The 14,829-nt window shown below is 44.2% G+C and overlaps 1 protein-coding gene across 2 annotated transcripts in view; it reads left to right on the plus strand.

Moving 5' to 3' along the window:
* Egfr (epidermal growth factor receptor) overlaps window positions 1–14,829 on the plus strand; it is a 172,733-nt gene that overhangs the window by 146,010 nt on the left and 11,894 nt on the right. For both annotated transcript variants that reach the window (NM_031507.2, NM_001393707.1), the window contains 3 exons: window positions 2,503–2,688; window positions 13,181–13,336; window positions 14,234–14,309. In NM_031507.2, the coding sequence (NP_113695.2) occupies window positions 2,503–2,688; window positions 13,181–13,336; window positions 14,234–14,309 (418 nt within the window). The remainder of the gene's footprint in view (window positions 1–2,502; window positions 2,689–13,180; window positions 13,337–14,233; window positions 14,310–14,829) is intronic.

Genomic DNA, 14,829 nt, shown 5'->3' on the forward strand with positions numbered 1-14,829 from the left:
CAAGGTAATAACATGAAGATAGTTTGGAAATATTCTGAATGAAAACTCTTCTCCAGAAAAGAAGCTGGAGATCTGCTTTTGGGGACCTTGGGGGATAAAAGAGTAAAGCCATAAAAGCCAAGTACACCCCTCATCTGAAGGCTCCCGTTTTTCTCTTTGTCCCATTGCTCATGTTTCCCCTGCCCTCCCCTCTGAATTTTCATTCCTGTCACCTCTGGTCTTCTCCTTGTGTGTCAGCTGTTGTGACTGCAGCAGCTAACAGATGACGACCTTCTGGGTTGCTTACCACGAGGCTGGGTCTGCCATACATTCAGTCCATCCTTCAACACAGGGCTATGTACTGTGGCCGGAAGGCTCAGTGAGGGCAGGAGCACGGAGGAATTGTTTTCTGCTGAATGAAGCAAAGCCTGTGATTCTAAGGCCAGTTTCAACAGGGCACTAAGTAGCACATCAATCAACATGGCCACAGTTAGCGTGCTTCTTAAATACTAGTGTGTACTTGTAAATGGTTTCAGTGACCCCACTCTCTGTGGTCTAGCTCTCCTGTCGTGGAATTTAGTCACTTAATTAACTGGTAAGGATGTTTAAATTTCATGGGTCCCTACCCTTTCATTTTTCTTGAAGGTGTGTGTGTGTGTGTGTGTGTGCAAGAGAGAGAGAGAGAGAGAGAGAGCGCACTCACGAGCTCATATACATCTGTACATACAAGAGAATGCCTGAAGATGAATATTCCACAGCACACATGTGGAGATCAGAGGATGACGTCATGCAGTTGGTTCTCTCCTTACATCCCTGTGTAGGCTGTAGGCTCCAGGCATCATACCTGAGCACTCAGCCTTCCATAACTAGCCCTATCACATGGCAAACCATCTCACAGGCCCTCCTACCATTCCTTTTCAAGATTTATGACTTTAAGACTCTCAACAATGTAGCATCTCTTGGAACCCTTTGCCCCAATTCGTAGCACAACGAATCTAGAGATGAGTAAGACAGCAAGGAAGGACTCAAGTCTCCTATTAGCAATAGTGACAAGGAGTGGCCTTTCAAGGCCACGGAAGCCACGAGGACAAACCAGCCTCCAATGAGATTGGGACAGAAGCCATCAGGGTCTCCCTTATGAGTGCTGCCTCCTTGCAGCTGGTTCAAAGATTGTTGTGGGATACCAAGCATATTTGATGCGGGTCACAATGCACCTTCCCAACTTCCAAAATAAACAGGGGAGAACAAAGCTCACTTCAACTTTTGCACAAGACTATACAACACTCCCATTGTGCTGGGTGTAGGCAGGAAGTGACAGCCCAGTTCTGTTTGTCTATCATATTTTAGTAGGACCAACTGGCAGGGTTCCAGGCTCTGTGTGGCCTGACACCCACACCCCCTGCTCTGTTCCTGTCCCAGGCATCATCAGCCTATGGCAGTTAAGCTTCTCAAAACCACTCCAGTTTGCAGATGTTTCTCTCCCCCTCTAAAATGAATCCAATATGTGCCCGAATCTCAAACACATCTCGAGAAATTAGGCAGAGCCAAAGGATTTCTTTGCTGTTATGATTGTACAGCTTCCCAGACCCAGAGGAGAGATGTGATCTGTGCTTTTCTGGCAATCCCACGGCCTAATAATTTTCCCATATACTTTCCAGTTTAAATTTAGGCCAAGCAATGGAAAGAAAACGCAAAACAGATTTCTACACTGCAGCATATGTGTGTGAGTACGTGGGGGAATGTGTGGGTGTTTCAGTGTGAGTGTGTACGTGAGTGTGTGTGGTGTGTGTGTGTGTGTGTGTGTGTGTGTGTGTGTGTGTGTGTGTGTGTGTTTAAGCATGTAAGTATATGTGAGTGTCTCAGATGGATGAATATCCATTTCAGGGCCAGGAACTGGTACATAGAACATGCTTCTCCAGTTGATTTTCGCCAAAGTTTTGGGTGATGGTTTCTTGCCTAAAATCTCTTGCCACTGTTCACAGTTCAGTCTGGACCAAGTCTTTCCTCTTAGGAAGGGAGAGCCTTCCTCTAGGACACTCGCTGACTCAGAGATCTCTCCTGCAAAACAAGGTCTTTACAGTACCGATGACCCATGCTCACTTCATCAGCAGTGAGCATGCCGTCCACTGTCGAGGACATACTGAGATCCAAACTTGGATCCCGTAAAACCGTAATGCCGTCATTAGCCTTGAAATGTAAGGAGGAAGATCTTCTCAAGGAAGACAGTAGCATCTCCTAAACTCTTAAATTATCATGGTGATTCAGATGACTTTTCTTTTCATCAAAGTTTTTGCCAATGACAAATTCCATTTGACTCTTTTCCTCTTAACAAGCAACACCCCCAAAAGAGTCCACCTCCCACAGTGTATTGGCCTTTAATAGCCTTGCATAACCTGACACTTGTAAACAGAGTACAGACTTTGTAACTCAAAAAAACATTTCATTTTACACAAAAAGGGATCCGTGTGCCTCTCCCATCAGCCAAGAAACAATTGTGACACATGTGTTGTCCTTACCTTGTAGGAAGCCTACGTGATGGCCAGTGTGGACAACCCTCATGTATGCCGCCTCCTGGGCATCTGTCTGACCTCCACTGTCCAGCTCATTACACAACTCATGCCCTATGGTTGCCTCCTGGACTATGTCCGAGAACATAAGGACAACATTGGCTCCCAGTACCTACTCAACTGGTGTGTGCAGATTGCAAAGGTAAGCACATTGGAAGGTCTGCCCCCTGGAGTACCCAAAGAGCCAATAGCAGGTTTCAGAAGCAGGATGAATGTTTCCAGATAATACAAAGTACTTTGATTTGCTGTATTCTGCCCTAGTCTTCCAGGGGTGACAGTGATCATTGGTAAGAATGCTAAGAAAAGCAGCAAGGGTGATCTAAGAGAAGGGAAGAAGAGCCATTAGTTTCTCCATTCTGGGTATGTGGGTTCGCTGAGATGATATAAATGCGTGTTTGCATACAGGATATGTAGTTTTCCTTATTTTAGATTACATTCAATTGTTTTGTTTGAGCACTAAACCAATGGTCACATACTTAATGTTGAAAATCTAACCACCTCACATGAATAGTTTTCTCAATGAGTGGTACACAACAATGCTGGATGTTGTCTTTGATTCTTTGGAGTTGTTGTTGGTGAACACTGAAGGAATTTCTGAGGCATTCTGGTTAGGATTTAATAGTAAGGTCAGCAAAACAGAGTGGGACCAGAAGAAGTAAGATTAAGGAGATGGCAATGGTATGGACATGTGTACAAGATAAGGACCAGCATCAAGCCTAGTGTGCATGTCTAAAGAGGCCACTGGTTGGGCTCCCTCAGTGTCCTCAATCACAGCCATATTCCTGAGCCAGAGGGGGGCTGTGGGATCCCTCCACCCACAGGGCTGAGGATGAGCACAGAGCAACATATCAAGTATTTAACTCTCCATAGGCCTCTTAAGGACTCAAACTTTCATCTTCAATTTTCTCCCTCACAGTCTCAGCCCTGCATCCTATTTTGGCACCAAACTTGGAAAGTTTGGCTTATTCTCTGACTGTACATTTTCACATGGTTGAATTTAAGGAATTTGTGGTAAAGCCTGATCTTTGTTCCCATCCCCTTTAGATGGTTGGGTAAGATGTTGAAGGATGTGCAAGGGACCACAGAAGCAGAGGAAATGGCTGTTCGGTCTGGAGCAGTTCTTAGCATGTGCAGACCCTGCGCATTGTGGCAGTTGCTCCTAGCATGTAGCAGGATATGTTGAACTCACCTCGCTCATCTCTAACAGAGATACAAGTGCATGTATATATAACACGACGAGACCAACTCGTTATGAGAGATGTGGCATAGGATGAGGCCTGCTTGGTATGATACTCGGGGGCATGCTGGAAAGCAACAGCCCCCTCCCTGGTGATCCGAACTACAAAATGCTCTTTGTATGATTGTACCATCTAAGAAGATGTCTCAGTCGCAACCTGGAAAGTTGGGACCACTCAGTCCTCTACAGCTACTGTGGCCATGTATGCTGGTCTCTGCCCATTTTCCAGTCTTGATGCTTTGCACAGAATATAAGTGTTAAATTATGAGTGTTAGTAGTCCAAGAACAGGATTGTGTGTGTGTCCCAGTTGCTGTGGCTTCTCATTGCTGTTAACTGTATATTGCTTGTGTGTAGTTGTTTCCCGACAAGGCCATGAAAAAGCCTTACGGATTTGGTGTCTCCTCACTATGAAATCTGTCTCCTTGTAATTCCGAATGTCAGCATTCTGGAGGTCAGCAGTCCAACCTCAGAGTGTTCTAGGGGCACTGGCTTTAAAGGCTCTTGGAAGGTCCACTGCTTGCCTCTCAGCCTTTGGTGTCCCCAGCTCTCCTTAGCTTGTATCAGCATCACTGAGACCATACTTCTCGATTAGCTGACTTTTCCCCTGTCTCTATTTCCCAGGTGTCCCTCTATCTTCACACAAAGATGCCAGTCACTGGGCTGGAAAATACTAAGACATCAGGTTTTAAATATCCTCACCACAAAGAACTGAAGGCACGGCTACGCTACTTAGCTTGTCTTAGTTTCTCCACATCAGGAACACATACAAAAGCATCAAGTTGAGTCCCATGAGTACATATAAAAAAAAAAAGAGGTCTCAACCACTGGACTTAGAGCCCATCCAAAGTCCAGGTAGATGTATGTCAACATCTGTAAGTAATCAGATCTTTATAATCCCATTTCCAAATAGAATCCCATTCTGCAGTTTTAAATAGATGTGAAAATTTGGGGCACTACTCAACCTGCTTCAGTATCTGAAGTCTGGCTAACCCAGAAGAACTATAAACTAAATAAAGGATGGTGACTGAAGGCCTACCCTAGTCCTCCCTCCTGAACTCTGGAATCTGCTCATATTTTCTTCAACATTCCCTAAGCTAGGGGCATGATGCACTCCTTTCTCAAGTTTTATTCCTTTCTTTTTATTTTACTCTGCTTCCTCTGGGGAGGTCTAGTTTATTCTTGAGTTTGTGACCAATTTCCTCAGTCCTTGGGAGCTCCAAAGGTTACATACATATAGAGACGTGAATTCATTTTTGCCATAAATGGTGAAGAAAGTATAATTCTCTTATAGTCTACCACAAGGAAACCTTACTGTGCCATATAGAACTAGCCAAGTGTGGAGTGTATGCCCCCAAAAGGGGAGGAACACAATGTTTTCCCAGGTGATAAGGAGAAAATTTTGCCCCTGGGTTAGTGACAATATATCTCAGTGTTAAACAGTGTTTCTTCTACAATAGCAAAGACAAACTTCCCAGATGCATTTAGTGGCTCGGGACAAACTAAAGTCCTAGCAATTCCTAGTAGGATTTATTACCTCACAAATACCTTTGGTGACCCACAACAGCTTCAAAAGTTTTCCAGCTATTGATGGTTATACAAGTTCCTTGTCTGAGCTAAACTGCCAAAAAGATTGAAAATGAAGGATGAAGGAAGGAAAGGAGGGAGGATGTGAGGAAAGAGAAGGAAGGTGGAAGAAAGGAGGAAGGTGGCGGTTAGGGAAGAAACCAATATAGATTGGTAGACTATAAGAGAATCACACTTTCCTCACCATTTATGGCAAAAATGAATTCCCTTCTCTACATGTAACCTTTGGAGTTTCAGGGACTGAGATTAGAGAGTGCTTCAATGTACCCACACTTCTTATCCACAATGGACTAGAAAGGACTCATAAGATCCATTGTCTTCAAAGCACACATCTCATAAATACCTACAGAGCACAGCAGTATCCATGTTAAAAGGACCAATTAGTTGCTTTACTTTATTTAAAAAGTTTCCCTTTTATCATTTAAAATAAAAATATGTAACTACATTTAAGTAGTAAACATAAACTGATCCCTTCACAATATGAGAGTAAAAAGCAGGTTCACCAAATTCCAGCAAGTCTCAGAATGAGGACTGAGTGCATGCACGCTTGTTTGTGTGTCTACTATTCCTGCTCTGCACTTGAAGCAAAAGCACAGAAGCCTTCCCCATCTGTCTCCCAGCTCCTCTCCCTCGTCGCACAGGAAAATGAGGGGCACTAAACTCGGGCTTATCCTTATCACTGTTTCTAGAGCAGCACAGAAATGGATCCTGCAGTAGCCTCTCTGAACTTTGCCCAAGGTATGTGAGATACACAGCCCTTGGGAGATCAATCTTCAAATGTCACTCTCTACACTCAGTCTTTTCTTGTTCTGCAACATAGTGTTCCCTAAAGACCTTTGAGACCTGTGAGGCAGACGACTAGGCCAGCCTATTTAAGCTGACGTCCCACTCTTCAAAATCACTTTTTAACCTCGGCTGTTCGAAATCCATTCTCACTGTCCTGAAGCAATGAGACAAAAACAAATATGTTAAACTCAATTAAGTAAAAAGAATCAGGAAATGAGACTCCCAAGAGGCCCCACTGGGGCCAGTGCTGATATTACTGTTTAGATTCAGAGAGTTCATAAGCAATATTACAGCTCTTATCTGTAGCAACCAGTTAAAATATAACCCTGAGATGGCATCCCGAACTTGAACTGCCTTGAAAGTGTGTGGCAGAGTGAATAGATGGAGTTCTGTCTAGGTTTCAATTGATCTAATCTCTCTGTCCCCAGTTTACTTCATGTAAGACCCTCCCTGAACTGTGTACCTCGGAGCATATACGAGCTCTCCTCTGGCTTTTGCAAGCTTTTTTCCTGAGGAAACCTATGCTTATAGAAAGGCCAAGATGTTCTTTTAGAGTCTTGAGCCTGTGTGTGTGTGTGTGTGTGTGTGTGTGTGTGTGTGTGTGTGTGTGTGTGTGTATGCATGCTGAGCCGCAGGGTTCTATGGATTTATCAGGTTCACACAATAACAATCCACTCTTGACACACCACCAAGTGCTAGACTTTTGTTGTTTTGGTTTTGGTAACACAAGCAGCTTTGGTCCAGCTGACAAATTTCATTCAAAGGCCCCTAGCAGGGGAAGTTAGGGCTAATCTCCATGGTGGCTAGACACTGAGAGTTTGTCTGGGAAGCAGCCTGCTCTAGATCTGAACCCTTGTGTCTCTAACAAGTTGGTCCTGTAGGTGCCTGCTGCACTATGTCGGTAACTGGTGCATCCTCAACACGCGGCACTCCTGCTACCCTTCCATTGCTCATTTCTTTAACAGATATTTAGCATGTGTCTCATGAACCAAATTTGTGCTGAACATTTTATTGCTGTTTCAGTCAAAGTCTCAAATAACTCAAACTGGCCTTACATTCAATGGTATCCTTGAACTCCAGGTCCTCCTGGAGTTCTGATGTGCTCTGATTACAGGCGAGCACCACCGTATCTGAGTCTGTAAGCAATTAAAGCAGTTAAATAAAAGTCAGTACTGGTTGTAGTGTGCAGTTTGAAATGAGTGCTCAAATCCTCCTTGTAAGCATGATAAATGGACAGAAAGCAAGAAGCTTCAGACAAAGGCAGAGGAGGAAAGAGAAAAGGTGACTGGTCCTCTACATAGAAACTGTATGTGACTTGTCACTCTAAGCCTGTGCAACACCCACACAGTAGCTTCCAGAGTGAAGAGTGAAAGGCACCAGGGAGAAGAATGGAAGGCAGTAAGGGTAAAAGAGGGCAAGGAGAGAGGAGAGGAGAGGAGAGGAGAGGAGAGGAGAGGGGAGGGGAGGGGAGGAGAGGAGAGGAGAGGAGAGGAGAGGAGAGGAGAGGAGAGGAGAGGAGAGGAGAGGAGAGGAGAGGAGAGGAGAGGAGAGGAGGAGGGGACAGCAGGGAGAAGCAAGGAGGGAACCAGTGAGACAATCCTACCCAGGCAGGTGGCCAAGTGTTAGCACTCCTTTCCTAGTGGGGAAAGTTCATCATATTTAATATGTAGAATCCTTACTTTTATACAATACAAGGGCCTCAAAGGCTAAGACAGATTTACAGCTTTGTAACTCAGAGAGGTGGCTGCAGCTGAGGCAGGAGGCAGCCTCGGAGCTCAACCAGACAACAGAAAGAGGCAGAGAAAGTAAATCGTGCGTTTGGAAGTGTTTCTCCGGCTTCTGCTCCTTCTTGGCTTTTCACTTCCAATCACTTGGTGATTCCTAATTTGGAAGTGCTAGTCCAGCAAAGAATCTGCTAGCGTCCTCTTGAGCAGACACAAGGACTCTTCACCTTTATTTCCTTGTGCATGCAAGTCTTCAAAAAGAAACACGTGAACGGAACAGCATCTAAAACAGTCACTTCCTAAATAATATGATGAAGAGGGGGACAGTTCATGTACACTAGAGGCATGGGGAGTGATTGAATTTTCCAAGGAAAGAAAGACAGCAGGGACCATAGAAAGAATCAACAGAACCAAAAGTTGGTTCTTTGAGAAAAATCAACAAGATAGATAAACCCTTAGACAGACTAACGAGAGGACACAGAGAGTGTGTCCAAATTAACAAAATCAGAAATGAAAAGGGAGAGATAACTACAGATTCAGAGGAAATTCAAAAAATCATCAGATCTTACTATAAAAGCCTATATTCAACAAAACTTGAAAATCTACAGGAAATGGACAATTTCCTAGACAGATACCAGGTACCGAAGTTAAATCAGGAACAGATAAACCAGTTAAACAACCCCATAACTCCTAAGGAAATAGAAGCAGTCATTAAAGGTCTCCCAACCAAAAAGAGCCCAGGTCCAGACGGGTTTAGTGCAGAATTCTATCAGACCTTCATAGAAGACCTCATACCAATATTATTCAAACTATTCCACAAAATTGAAACAGATGGAGCACTACCGAATTCCTTCTACGAAGCCACAATTACTCTTATACCTAAACCACACAAAGACACAACAAAGAAAGAGAACTTCAGACCAATTTCCCTTATGAATATCGATGCAAAAATACTCAATAAAATTCTGGCAAACCGAATCCAAGAGCACACCAAAACAATCATCCATCATGATCAAGTAGGCTTCATCCCAGGCATGCAGGGATGGTTTAATATACGGAAAACCATCAACATGATCCATTATATAAACAAAGTGAAAGAACAAAACCACATGATCATTTCATTAGATGCTGAGAAAGCATTTGACAAAATTCAACACCCCTTCATGATAAAAGTCCTGGAAAGAATAGGAATTCAAGGCCCATACCTAAACATAGTAAAAGCCATATACAGCAAACCAGTTGCTAACATTAAACTAAATGGATAGAAACTTGAAGCAATCCCACTAAAATCATGGACTAGACAAGGCTGCCCACTCTCTCCCTACTTATTCAATATAGTTCTTGAAGTTCTAGCTAGAGCAATCAGACAACAAAAGGAGGTCAAGGGGATACAGATCGGAAAAGAAGAAGTCAAAATATCACTATTTGCAGATGATATGATAGTATATTTAAGTGATCCCAAACGTTCCACCAGAGAACTACTAAAGCTGATAGACAACTTCAGCAAAGTGGCTGGGTATAAAATTAACTCAAATAAATCAGTAGCCTTCCTCTACACAAAAGAGAAACAAGCCGAGAAAGAAATTAGGGAAACGACCCCCTTCATAATAGACCCAAATAATATAAAGTACCTCGGTGTGACTTTAACCAAGCAAGTAAAAGATCTGTACAATAAGAACTTCAAGACACTGAAGAAAGAAATTGAAGACGACCTCAGAAGATGGAAAGATCTCCCATGCTCATGGATTGGCAGGATTAATATAGTAAAAATGGCCATTTTACCAAAAGGAATCTACAGATTCAATGCAATCCCCATCAAAATACCAATCCAATTCTTCAAAGAGTTAGACAGAACAATTTGCAAATTCATCTGGAATAACAAAAAACCCAGGATAGCTAAAACTATCCTCAACAATAAAAGGACTTCAGGGGGAATCACTATCCCTGAACTCAAGCAGTATTACAGAGCAATAGTGATAAAAACTGCATGGTATTGGTACAGAGACAGACAGATAGACCAATGGAATAGAATTGAAGACCCAGAAATGAACCCACACACCTATGGTCACTTGATTTTTGACAAAGGAGCCAAAACCATCCAATGGAAAAAATATAGCATTTTCAGCAAATGGTGCTGGTTCAACTGGAGGTCAACATGTAGAAAAATGCAGATCGATCCATGCTTATCACCCTGTACAAAGCTTAAGTCCAAGTGGATCAAGGACCTCCACATCAAACCAGATACACTCAAACTAATAGAAGAAAAACTAGGGAAGCATCTGGAACACACGGGCACTGGAAAAAATTTCCTGAACAAAACACCAATGGCTTATGCTCTAAGATCAAGAATCGACAAATGGGATCTCATAAAACTGCAAAGCTTCTGTAAGGCAAAGGACACTGTGGTTAGGACAAAACGGCAACCAACAGATTGGGAAAAGATCTTTACCAATCCTACAACAGATAGAGGCCTTATATCCAAAATATACAAAGAACTCAAGAAGTTAGACCATGGGGAGACAAATAACCCTATTAAAAAATGGGGTTCAGAGATAAACAAAGAATTCACAGCTGAGGAATGCCAAATGGCTGAGAAACACCTAAAGAAATGTTCAACATCTTTAGTCATAAGGGAAATGCAAATCAAAACAACCCTGAGATTTCACCTCACACCAGTGAGAGTGGCTAAGATCAAAAACTCAGGTGACAGCAAATGCTGGCGAGGATTCGGAGAAAGAGGAACACTCCTCCATTGTTGGTGGGATTGAAGACTGGTACAACCATTCTGGAAATCAGTCTGGAGGTTCCTCAGAAAGTTGGACATTGAACTGCCTGAGGATCCAGCTATACCTCTCTTGGGCATATACCCAAAAGATGCCCCAACATATAAAAAAGACACGTGCTCCACTATGTTCATCGCAGCCTTATTTGTAATAGCCAGAAGCTGGAAAGAACCCAGATGCCCTTCAACAGAGGAATGGATACAGAAAATGTGGTACATCTACACAATGGAATATTACTCAGCTATCAAAAACAATGACTTTATGAAATTCGTAGGCAAATGGTTGGAACTGGAAAATATCATCCTGAGTGAGCTAACCCAATCACAGAAAGACATACATGGTATGCACTCATTGATAAGTGGCTATTAGCCCAAATGCTTGAATTACCCTAGATGCCTAGAACAAATGAAACTCAAGACGGATGATCAAAATGTGAATGCTTCACTCCTTCTTTAAAAGGGGAACAAGAATACCCTTGGCAGGGAAGAGAGAGGCAAAGATTAAAACAGAGACTGAAGGAACACCCATTCAGAGCCTGCCCCACATGTGGCCCATACATATACAGCCACCCAATTAGACAAGATGGATGAAGCAAAGAAGTGCAGACCAACAGGAGCCGGATGTAGATCGCTCCTGAGAGACACAGCCAGAATACAGCAAATACAGAGGCGAATGCCAGCAGCAAACCACTGAACTGAGAATAGGTCCCCCGTTGAAGGAATCAGAGAAAGAACTGGAAGAGCTTGAAGGGGCTCGAGACCCCATATGTACAACAATGCCAAGCAACCAGAGCTTCCAGGGACTAAGCCACTACCTAAAGACTATACATGGACTGACCCTGGACTCTGACCTCATAGGTAGCAGTGAATATCCTAGTAAGAGCACCAGTGGAAGGGGAAGCCCTGGGTCCTGCTAAGACTGAACCCCCAGTGAACTAGACTATGGGGGGAGGGCGGCAATGGGGGGAGGGTTGGGAGGGGAACACCCATAAGGAAGGGGAGGGGGGAGGGGGATGTTTGCCCGGAAACCGGGAAAGGGAATAACACTCGAAATGTATATAAGAAATACTCAAGTTAATAAAAACAAAAAAAGAAAGAAAGACAGCAGCAGGGTTTCCAAAATGGAGCGCAGTGCTGGATATTGATCGCGTCCTTGTGAAAATGTACTTCCATGGGATGGCTCTCAAACGGAACATTATTTCACTGGAGAGGCCAAGGCAACAATAATCTTTTATGTAGTAATCTGTGTAAAACTAAGCAAACAGTTTGCCCGAACGTTTGGGGGATGAACCCTGTCTATAGGTATACTTTGAACGTGTACCGAAGTGGAGTTGCTTCTATCACAGGAAAAACACTAGGACGAGAAGAGCTGGCTGAAATCTCACTCACTTCCAGGGTGTCCTCAATAAACTTAGCTCTGGGTCATCTCTGTGCCTGCAAGTTCAGAAGGCATCACTCTGATAGGAAGTAGGAAATGGGGCCCACTCCCCAGGCTAGAGAGGAGAGGAGTGCTGTGCTTGTGAACAGAGGAGAGGGGGTGGGAACAAAAACAGACACAACTTCAGCACCCTTGACTCTTTCTCACCTGTGTCTCCTGAAGAGCCTGGCCCGGCACAGAGAAGGCCTTGCTGGTAAGCTAGTGTCAGCAGACTCAGGGCAGGTAAACGCCAAGGGAGCCAGGCTCAGCCGATCCACACCACAGAAGGAGTCGAAGCCAAAGATAATGCCCATCTGCCCGCAGGGAGGAAAACTAGGACAGCAGAAAGTTTGAACAAAGATGGCATTTCAAAGGGAGTGTTTCTGGGAATTCGTTTGGTATCAACGTGCTGGCTACATGCCAGGCAGTATTTCTTTATTGATGATTCCAATTGCAGCAGAATTACGGGACAGCCAAGGGGGTGAGAAAGGGTGGTGTTTTGTAAAACATATTCAGTGTTCTCATACTTCTAGTTTAAAAATAAATTAAAAAAAAAAGACACTGGAAAGTAAAGCTGGGCAAAGTCTTTGTTATCAGTGAGGGATTCACAAATGACAGCCCAAGGAACATGACGAAAGTAAGCCTGAAAGGCAACCAAACAATCCTGTTTTGCCACGGCCTCATGAGATGTGCGTTAACTCCCTTTAAATGACGCTAGAGCTGATGCATATGGCTTCAGGAGGCTCAAGGTAGCAAACTGTCGTCAGAGCAGAAACCTGAGGTCTGCACCCGACAGCAACGCCTTATTCTTACACCGGCCACTTGAGCATCTGGACGGAGAAATAGTCCTTGACCACCTGTGGTTATAGCTTCCTTCATGAGTCTTGTCATTCTTTCCAGATAATTCTTAATGTTTACCTACCGCAAGTTGCAGTGTCTGTCAAGCAAAGTACAAAGACTAAAAATGTAGTCGCTGGTGTTGAGCAGCCTAGAGAAGCTTATGGGCTTAACCTTGCAATCAGGTGCACGGGTGGTGCCTTCCCACAGCCCTGGGGATCCCCTGGATGGTTCACTCCCTCACTGAAGCGTCTTCTGTGTTTCAGGGCATGAACTACCTGGAAGACCGGCGTTTGGTACACCGTGACTTGGCAGCCAGGAATGTACTGGTAAAGACACCACAGCATGTCAAGATCACAGATTTTGGACTGGCCAAACTGCTTGGTGCTGAGGAGAAAGAATACCATGCAGAGGGGGGCAAAGTAAGTCCTGAGAATAAGTCAGGAAGCATTTTCCTGACAGCCCAGACCCATCCCCCTATGTGTCAGCTGTAGGCAGCATTTGCCAAAGATTCTGAGTGGGGTCACAGTAGCTGCCACCATGACCTGAGTCTACTCAGGGTCATCCTCTACTTTGTGAATGGGTTTTGGTGAGAGAAGTAGTGAAGAGGGAGACCAAAGAGAGTCAAGGCCCATCTCCAGGTGACTATTAACAATTGTTGGGCTCCACTTCCTCCTGTAGGAGGAAAACACCTCTCAAACAACCAGCTGGGACATATCACTACTAATTTAGTAGCACACTCTCTTGAGACTCATATTGAACAAGCTGCTGTTCTGGGAATTCCGGTGAGTTTATGACTCACACCAGGACTGCCAGTGAGAGAGCTGGCTACCTTCCCTCTGTGTTGTTCTTAGTTCCTTCAAGGTCTCTGTCACAGCAGTGAGGGGTTCACAGCCTTGCCAGACCTCCCCCCACCCCCGACAAGGCCCCCAGCCCTCCCCAGCTTCAGCCCTCCTATCATGCTGTCAGTGTGTCTCTAAATAGCACTCCCAACCCCATGAACTTAGCTATTGAAAACATACCCGAAGTCTGGGAACTGAGGCTGCTGGGAAATACCACAGACTCAGTTCATCAAAGCAGTCCATTGCCCAAAATGTTCTCAGCCTCAGCTTTCACGAAGTAACGCCAGGACCCACCTGTTCTCTGGTAAATTTAAACCCCCTCCCCTCCCACCCACTGAGAGGAAGCATAGGCCTGAAGCTTGGCAGGAAGGTCACTTGATTTACCACATTAGTCAACTGTAATTACACGTAGAGTAACTGAATGTTTTAGCTGTAAGCTAACAGTCTTCTTGCTGGTTTATCTCACATCGTCCCAAGGTGCCTATCAAGTGGATGGCTTTGGAATCAATTTTACACCGAATTTATACACACCAAAGCGACGTCTGGAGCTATGGTGAGTCAAAACCCTGACGCTAATGAGTTTGTACTGAGGCTAAGCCAGCTCTCATTATTTGTTAATTGACATTCTGTGTTCTGAAACGCAAGTGTTACCTGGCAAGACAGTGAGCGTGGATAAAGGAGTTGCTGTCTGTCTACTGAACTAAGAGAATCTGACAAAGGAAATGGAGCTTAACTACCACACCAAGTATCACTAGAGACAGCCATGAACACACGCTGCAGGGAAGGTCGTGGGGGGAAAAGGACCCAAATGTGAGTTAAGCTTCTGCCTGCCGAGGTCAAACAAACATAAGCTCCTGCTGTGAACTCGATGTGAACCAAAGGAGGACAGCAAATGAGGTTTCATGGGGGGAGCGTTTCTGATAGAGAAACAATGTTTTCTTATGAAATGGCCAAGACCGTTGTTTCATGCGGCGATTGGTTTAATCTGTCTGTGTCATGGCTTGGCAAGGGTAAACCATGAGAACAACTGGAGAGGAAGTAAGAATGAGAAGACAGTTACTGTTTGTTCCCAA

Source organism: Rattus norvegicus, chromosome 14, assembly GCF_036323735.1.
Source record: "Rattus norvegicus strain BN/NHsdMcwi chromosome 14, GRCr8, whole genome shotgun sequence".
Lineage (NCBI taxonomy): Eukaryota > Metazoa > Chordata > Mammalia > Rodentia > Muridae > Rattus > Rattus norvegicus.